Genomic DNA, 8,919 nt, shown 5'->3' with positions numbered 1-8,919 from the left:
AATTGTTCCCGTATTTTCCCCAGGAAGAGCCAGGCTTCATAGAACGGAGAGCCTCAATCGAGCTGAGACTGTCCGATACAATGAAGTAGTGATCTGTGGGCAGAGTGTGGATGATCTGAAGGGTATACTGAGTTGCAGCTAGCTCTGCGACGTAGACTGAAGCTGGATCATTGAGTTTATAGGAAGCGGTGAAATTTACATTGAATATACCGAAGCCAGTGGACGCATCGACATATGATCCGTCAGTGTAAAACATTTTATTACAGTAAACTTCTTTGATGGATGTGTCGAAAAACACAGTAGAATTAGACGTATCCACTTAATGAACAAGGTTTTGAACAAACGAAGAAGGGTTTATATTATGAGCCATGTAGTCAAAATACAAGGACATAAAACGGGTCTGAGAATTAAGCTTGACAAGCTTTTCAATCACCATCGGATTCAAGATGTCGCATCGGATAAGCAATCGATATGAGGGATCCCAGAATCGGGTTTTCAATGGTAAGACGCCCCCAGCACTTTGAGAACCATCGTATGAGTTGATTGCATGCAACCCAAGGCTAAACACAAACAACGATACTGAATTCTTTCCAGTTCAATGAAAGAATATTCGCAACGGAGCGGAAACAGAAACATCCATATTCCATTACTGACAATATCGTCGTTTTGTACAACCAGATCAGGTCTCCTGGGTGAGAGCCCCACCAAGTTCCGGTTATTGTACGAAGGAAATTGATTCTCTATAAGCATTTTCGTTTCAGATACCTAATGTGACATCTCCATGTGCCTTTGGAGTCGGATCAGAGCCCGAGATATTTAAATTTGAAGGCCTGAGTTATGGTTTCACCACTTAGTTGAAGCTGTAGTTGTGCTGATTCTCGTTTCCTTGAAAATACAACCAGCTCAGTTTTCTCCGTAGAGAACTCGATACCCATTCGAAGAGCCCATGTCGACATATTGCAATGGTCCTTGGAGATCGGCAGCCTCCCGAAATTAAAAACATATAATTATTTAGAAAGTCTCAGACATGTGTTACAGAAATAACAAGACAGTAAACGTAATAAAATGTAATACAATATCAGTTCCAGTGGAAAAGTTTAAAGTGTATGTTGAAAACATCCGTAAAAGGCACATCGAGAATTAGGTACATAAGCAATCTTCAGTAACATTATTTTTTAATCGTTGGGCCTCTCCCGAAATGAAATCCTGGGTACGCTGATGCAACTTCTCAGATAGAACGGTAATGGAAACTGAATCGAATGCCCCTGTGATGTCGTGGAAAATTGATGTCATTTGTTCTTTACGAACAAATGCCACCTGAATTTCTGTTGAGAGCAACGCTAGACAATCGTTCGTTCCTTTGCCCCTGCGATTGTAATCGGAGGCTGGTTTCCCTGGTTTTTGAACGGCGATAACTCTCGCTCGTCTTCATTCGTGTGGAACAATATTACCCTCTAGGAACTTGTTGAATAAATTCAACAAGCGCCTTTTGGTAGAGTTAGGCAGATTTCGCAACAAGTTTAAATTAATTCTGTCTAACCCCGGGCTGCTCTATTGTTACACGACAAGAGCGCAAGCGAGAACCCTACCATTGAAAATGGTGTTTCGTTTGTGTTCGATGTCGCGACGCGGGATATCTTCTGTTCCGGAACAGAATCGGGACATACTTTTTTAGCGAAATCGAATATCCAGCGGTTAGAATATTTCTCGCTTTCATTCGCATGATTTCGATTGCGCATGCGACGTGCCGTATTCCAAAGATTGCTCATTGCTGTTTCTCTCGTTAACCCGTCAACAAACCTTCGCTAGTAACCACGTTTCTTGGCTTTAATTAGACTTTTCATTTGATATTCTAATGCCGCGTATTCCCGACAATTATCTTGGGTTCCGTTCCTTCTGAACGAGATGATGGCTGATACCTGGTCCCCAGGGACTAATAACTATTTCTTAACCTGAAAAGGTTTCTCAAGAGAAAGAAATTTTCGTCGAATGCTAGAGTCATTGCAGAAACGTAAGCCTATTTTGAAGGCCTTGACAAATCTTTTTTTTTTCAAAGGGCATCAAAATGTTGGAGGACTGATTGGTCAAGTGTATTGCTCTAGATGGAGATTATACTAAAGAATAAAAATCTTCACGTTAAAAAAATAATTTTTTCTTTGTAAGGCCCGGGACTTCGAATTCCATGTAGTAACCGGAGAACAAAATGAGACAGGTTTCTTTGTGCAACCCTGTATATGTTGGATAACTTTCTTTCTTAAAGTGTTCATCTTTCAATGTATGAACGGTTGATAAGGAGCTTAACCACCTTTCTTCGGATAAAATTTCATAAAAATCGAAAGTGGTGTTTTATTTATATTATAGATTTCAAATTTTTTAAATCGATTTTTTTTGTTTGGAAATTTGACTGATTCTTTGAATATTACATTTATCGACAATAACTATTTCTAAAGACAGCTTAGATCAGTTTTGGAAAAACAAAGTATACAAAAGGGCGTTTTGCGACAAAGTGTACATATACAGAGAGTTTCAATAAAATTAGAAAGGATGCCGCCAACTCCGTATACGATGTGGCGCGATATTATAGTGAATCAATTGACTGTAAATGCAAACAACATCTTAACGGTATTCATTCAATCATCGTTGTTAATCAGTGCAGACGGGTTGTGTGTTTTATTGTTTAGATTCGTATGAATTGATGAATTGCAGATTTCACCAGAGGAAAAGGTCTTTCAGTCCAATTTCTCGCCGAGTTAACCGAAGACTATACTGAAAGTATCGACATATAAGTGTTCGACACGGTTCTTAAGGCTTAAGACGATTGTTGATGTTACGGCTCTGCTAATTCGCAGTAACACAACTTTACCGATCACTGCTGGCTGTAAGCAAAGCCTAAGTAGAAATTTCGAAGGATATATGATATGAACACAATTACACAATTATTCCAAGAAAAAAATTTGTCAGAAAAATTTATGGTCAGTTTCACAAAAAAGGAGCATTCGAGGACTATAACATTGTCCAAATACTGGTCTTTCTGGTTGCAAGCCATTTGAAAGCATTTTTGCCTTTCTCATATAGAAAGGTAATGTCATTTGAAAAACCTACTAGTAAAAATTGGCCCGGAATTAAAACTAGTCGAGTTTGTACGTCATGTTAGTTGGTGGCCGTACGAATCAACTTCGATTATACCGGTTCTCGGGTTCCGGTGCCGGAAGTGCATATTATAGTGAACCCACTTCGTTTTTTTAAGGGGCGGATAGGGTCTAACACTTTTGAAAAATCATTTGTTATTTTCTTTATATTTTCTTATAGTAAAACATTTTGAGAATATTCTGTGAAATTTTCAAGCTTATTGGAACGAAACTCTGGAGGTTATGGACCTTTATCTATGGCTATCTCATTCTACGAAGAAGCAAGAGCTCGGCGCACAGGTTCAAGATTTCTACTTCGATTGACTTTAAAACTTGACAAAACATTCTTGAAAAGTTTCATTATAATAAATTATAAAAGAAAAATATGATTTTTTGAAAATGTTAGACCATACGGGCTCCCTGGAGTAATTAATTGTTTCCATTGGTTTTATAGACAAAAAACTTTAAACGCGTTTTTCTCGAAAGCAGGTTTTGAAAGTCCGTGTCCATCGTCATTAAAAAACTACTGCACCAATTGTTTTCAAATTTTGCACACACTTTCTACATATAAAAAACCAGACTCCAACGTTTTCTTTTTCGTAGTTTGTTACTTTGGGGAGGATTAACAACTACAAAATGGCGTATTTTTTTGTGAAAAATCGTAGTTTTCACTTTGAACAACCACCAAGAATTTAAAATAATTTAAAAAATCAAATAGAAACGTTGGGGTCTAGAAAAACTTCCTCTCTAACTATGCTGCTTTTATTTGTTCACTTCTGATTAGTCTGCGCTGAGGTACAGTGGACACCGCAAATCAGAAGCGTCCTCAAAAATACCGCAAATCAGAAGCGTCCTCAAATATTTATTTTGTTGAAAGACAATTCTAGAAAAAAATCGTTAAAATGATAATTGTTTCATCGTTTAGACCCTATCCCCCCTCAAGGATGACTTACGCGAGCAAAGCACTGCAATCGCTTGGTTTCTTTCAAAAATCGAAGAAAAAAATCTGAATACAATACCACAGTATTATACATGAGAAAGGCATCATTACACCACTAGGTGGATTGAAACAGGTTTTAATCTTCGAACCGTTATCGGTACCCCGTCGCGTTGTGCCAAACTCTTCGCCATGACAAATGACAACGCCGCACATGAAGGCTGACATCATATTTTTATGGAGGTTAAGTCAAATAAACCGGTTGCTCTGCTCTCTACTCCGCTACTTGGCTCCTCTGGAACGGAGTGTTCAGACGCTTGTAAATTATTCAAAGCGCAAAAGCCAAACAACTCACCAAATTGATGATCGCTCGGTGGGAATACGCATAGCATAACATACAGAAGATAGGAAAAAAGGGTTGTGCTCCGTTCCGTGAGGACCAGTCGGATCAGTACACATCGCAGTAGGAATCGGAACAAATTGACTCAGGTGACACGTTCCACGTTCGAAACACACCTTTTCATCAATCAAAGTGAAAGTCTAATACAAATCGTAACATGCAAAGCTGGACGAATTTGAAAGGAAACTATCTGTTAGAGGCAGTTTTGTTTGCTGTTGGCTTGAGGATCAAAGAGACACGCCTCATTATCAAGGTGCATAATCAAAGCGACAGTGTAATTTAACGAATTATAATGCCTAATCTCGACAAAAACTTCCCGAGATTCGGACAACCCAATGTTCGGTAATCGTCAACGTTGGTTGTAGAATAACTGATAATCATAAAGTTGGAAATCAGTTTTTGTTTATTTTATAATATATTTAATAAGGCGGCGTCTTAGCTCTGAGATGCCGGGGGCTTTTGTTTAATGTACTTAAACTAGGATGATTTCTCGAATTATAACATTGTTGTATTTAGTTAACGTATCGTAAGTTGATCACCACAGTTGGTGGTCGGCAGTGGCTGGTGTGTTGAATCTTACATATGGATTGTCTAGATAGCGTGGGTACTTCGATGGTGGCCGTATCCTTTTGTTCCGGTGGGTCCGCGAGTGTTGATGATCGACTTGAGCGGCCTTCTGATGATGGTGATGTTACGGAAGAGAATGAAAGAAACATAGAGAAGTAAATGTTGTGGAAAACCCTGACGGATTTCAGTAGCTCCGACCTGGCATCGCGATACTCTACACACAGGTTCAGAGACCGCTCTCCACGATCCCATCACGGCAGAGATGTGCATGTGCATTACAGACAAACTGTTTCAACTTTCTTTGCGTTTCGCCTTCGACTCGTCAGTGCTTAAAGCAGTTCAAATTGTTCAATTTAAACCGCTTAGAAGACGCAAAGCTTACACTACTTACAATAACCATATTGGATAAGACTTTCCAGATAAAGCTCTCAAATGTATCCGTATTTTTCTTCGCTTCAAACACATTTTGTAAATCTTTTTGGCAATTGATGGAAAAATCAAAATCTTCATTTCATTTTATTGACCTCGATTCATCGAGCCATTTTCGGAAGTGTTGCTCAGCCAGTGTGTGGTGGCTCATCGATAATTAGAAGGAGCCAGATCTGGAGAATATACTGGATATACTGGATACGGTAAAAGTTTCCAATCAAGTGTAGAAATTGTTTCTTGGACCACTTTGGGTGATTCTAGTTCGGCATTTGTCTGCTATGACGGTTGGAGAAAGATCGATAAGGGTCTCTACAAGAATTCGATGATTTTTCGATCAGTTTTTTTTCATTTCAATTAAATACATGCCAAGGAATTTTCAAATCACATAACATTATATGTTCTTGCAGGCGCGGCAACTATGGGGGGGCAAAGCACTTTTTGCCCCCCCTCCCCCAAAAGATTTATTGGGGGGGCCATGCCTCCCCAATATTTTGGCAACTGGAATAATTATTAGAAAATTTGCTAGGAATATCTTATGATATACACCCTCATTCTTGTTTACGTCCGTATCCGCAATACGACGAACGGGTACTTTCGAACGAATACGAATAAGCCATTCTTGTTTTCACTCGAATGAATTCGAACGCGACTCGTTTGCCACAAAATATTCAAATATCAGTAAACTTCTTAAAATAAATGCTAAGCCTCGATGTAATCAGTCCAATTCATGTGATTAACCATATGCGAAACGCTAGAATGTATGCCATTTTAGTTTCAAACGAAACGTGTATTCGTATATCATTCGTACGAACGAAATGTCCCATTCCCGTTTACGGACGAATAGACGAAATGCCGTGGTTTCGATTCGTCAGTTTAATGTTGCGAATCAACCGTTCGAACACATTGAAAAAAGTTTAACCAATCTCTAACAACATTATTTTCGAATCTAAAGGTGATTTGTAATCAAATCATAAATTTGTGTTTTGCATAAATCATTTAGAAAGCAAAGCAGTATAGTAAAATGCTGTTTTTTTTTCTGGGGAGCCTTTGAATATATGCGAGGTTCAAAGTTTTTACGCATCAATTTTGCATCTATTAAGTACTTTATGGAAAATACGCCATGGGTAAACATGCTTTATTTTATATTAAATGCATGATTTTACCAATGAAATAAATATGTAGGCTATCGAAAACATGACAAAATTGCAAGAAAAATGCAACATATTTTTCGCAGATACTACTGATCGGACTGCTATTTCAAATGCTTTTTTTTACTTTGCACGAAGTTTATTTTAAAATTTTCATTTACCGACTTGAATAAAATTGGTCCTGAGTACGATATTTATTTATTATGTAGCATTCGTCACTTCCTTGATGCTTGGAATCTTCCCTAAAAAACTACCTGCGCTACCGACCCTTTTTTTGCACAGGAATCGGGTACGTACACGTTCGAGTGAAAACAAGAATGGCTTGTTCGCATTCGTTCGAAAGCATTTGTTCGTCGTATGGTCGATACGGACGTAAGCAAACATGATGATACAAAATCAGTGAAAAAAACAAGTCAAATAACAAATGATGTCAAAGATTTTTATTTACAACTCAAATCTGTACCAGAACTGATAGTTTAAAGTTGGATGGGCGTTGTTTTCATGCATGTACGATGTTTAAAAGTGTGATTGATTCGAACGTGAACGGGAATACGAATTTGCTATTCTTTCGAACGTATCGCATACGGCCGTAAACAAGAATGAGGGTGATAAAACTTTTTTCTGTTATTCCCGTAGTTCGTTTTCGAAATCCTTCACATTTCTTAACTAAGTTACTAAAAATTTTAAACGAATTTACTATAATGTGAAATGTGCTATACTGTACCACTTTCGAATATTGGTTATTACTGGAATAGTAGGGAAAATGTTTGTGATTTTTACTTGGTTGCTTTTTATTTGCTCTAACCTTTCCGATTCCATTATAAAAATGCTTTATATATTGAAAAGTTTAATGATCTGTAGTAATAATTTTTTGTGCCCCCCAATATTTCATCGATCTTGCCGCCCCTGTGTTCTTGAACGTAAATTTGCATGAACTGCGATGCACCATTTATGTGCATCTTATAAGATGTAAAATCAAACGCTTTTTCGAAGTATGTAGTACTTTAGTGATCCTTTTGATGATACTTAGGAACTTTAACTTTATACATAATTAGAATATAGTCCCACATCGAAATCGCGCTTATGTCTTAGACATTACCTGGTTGAAGATTTTAGACCTATTACATATATGATTTAATTATTATCAGTAGGATATAATTTGCTTCCACAGTTATGTGATTTTTATAGGGAAAATTGTAATCCTACTCGTATAATTTATTAAATAATGATTTTCGTCACATCAGTGGCTACCAGGTGGAAGGAGCACTTCGAGCAACTAAAGAATGAACAATCAATCGAAGAGGGCATGAACAGAATGAGGATTGAGGGTGATGGACAAGCTGTGGACCCACTCACGTTAGACGAAATACGTAAAGCGGTTAGACAGCTTAAAAATGGAAAGGCCGCTGGGAAGGACGGCATCCCGGCTGAACTTCTCAAAGTCGAAAGCGAGTGGCTGTACTACACACTCCACCAAGTAATTGGAATGATCTGGGAAGGAGAGGAAATGCCTTCGGACTGGCTAGATGGTATCATATGCTCTATCTACAAAAAGGGTCACCGACTTGATTGTAAAAACTATCGAGGCATAACACTTCTCAATACCGCCTACAAGGTACATTCTAGAGTTCTGTTCGGCAGACTGCGTCCATTGGCAGAATCCTTTGTCGGCGAATACCAATGCGGCTTTCAGAAGGACGTTCAACGACGGACCAGATGTTCACCTTACGACAAATTCTCGATAAGTTTCGGGAGTACAACTTGCGGACTCATCATCTGTTTGTAATATAGGTGTAGGATCCGAGGTGGAGATAGATGGGGTACAATACGAGGTTGTTGACGAGTTCATATATCTTGGACCACTAGTGACATGCGATAATGATATTAGTCGCGAGGTAAAAAGCCGTGTTGCAGCTGCTAATAGGGCTTTCAACGGACTCCGTAACCAGCTGAAGTCTCGTAGCTTGCACACACGCACCAAACTTGCTATATACATATATATTGATACTACCTGTTGTTCTATACGGCCACGAAGCATGGTCGTTGAAGGAAACAGATGTTCGAGTACTCGGCGTCTTTGAGAGAAAAATCCTGCGCTCAATACTCGGTGGCAAAGAAGAGAATGGCGATTGGCGCAGACGCATGAACCATGAGCTGTACCAAGTATACAAAGATGCGGACATTGGAAGGCTTATAAAACACGGCAGTCTACAGTGGGCTGGACATGTAGCAAGAATGCCGGAAGAGAGAATGGCCTGCGTGATGTTCAGCAGAGAACCTGGGAGAAGTGAGGCTGTGCGCAATCGAAGA

The 8,919-nt window shown here is 38.8% G+C and overlaps 1 protein-coding gene across 1 annotated transcript; it reads left to right on the top strand.

Annotated features, from left to right (window-relative positions):
• Nucleotides 1–7,924: 7,924 nt before the first annotated feature.
• Nucleotides 7,925–8,354, top strand: LOC131439062 (uncharacterized). The gene is made up of 2 exons (XM_058609600.1): nt 7,925–8,224; nt 8,268–8,354. Exons 1-2 carry the CDS (start codon nt 7,925–7,927, stop codon nt 8,352–8,354), a joined length of 387 nt encoding a protein of 128 aa, XP_058465583.1.
• Nucleotides 8,355–8,919: the final 565 nt, after the last annotated feature.

This window comes from Malaya genurostris, chromosome 3, assembly GCF_030247185.1.
Source record: "Malaya genurostris strain Urasoe2022 chromosome 3, Malgen_1.1, whole genome shotgun sequence".
Lineage (NCBI taxonomy): Eukaryota > Metazoa > Arthropoda > Insecta > Diptera > Culicidae > Malaya > Malaya genurostris.
Note: the sequence above shows the minus strand (reverse complement) of the source record. Positions and strands in the feature narration are given on the sequence as shown.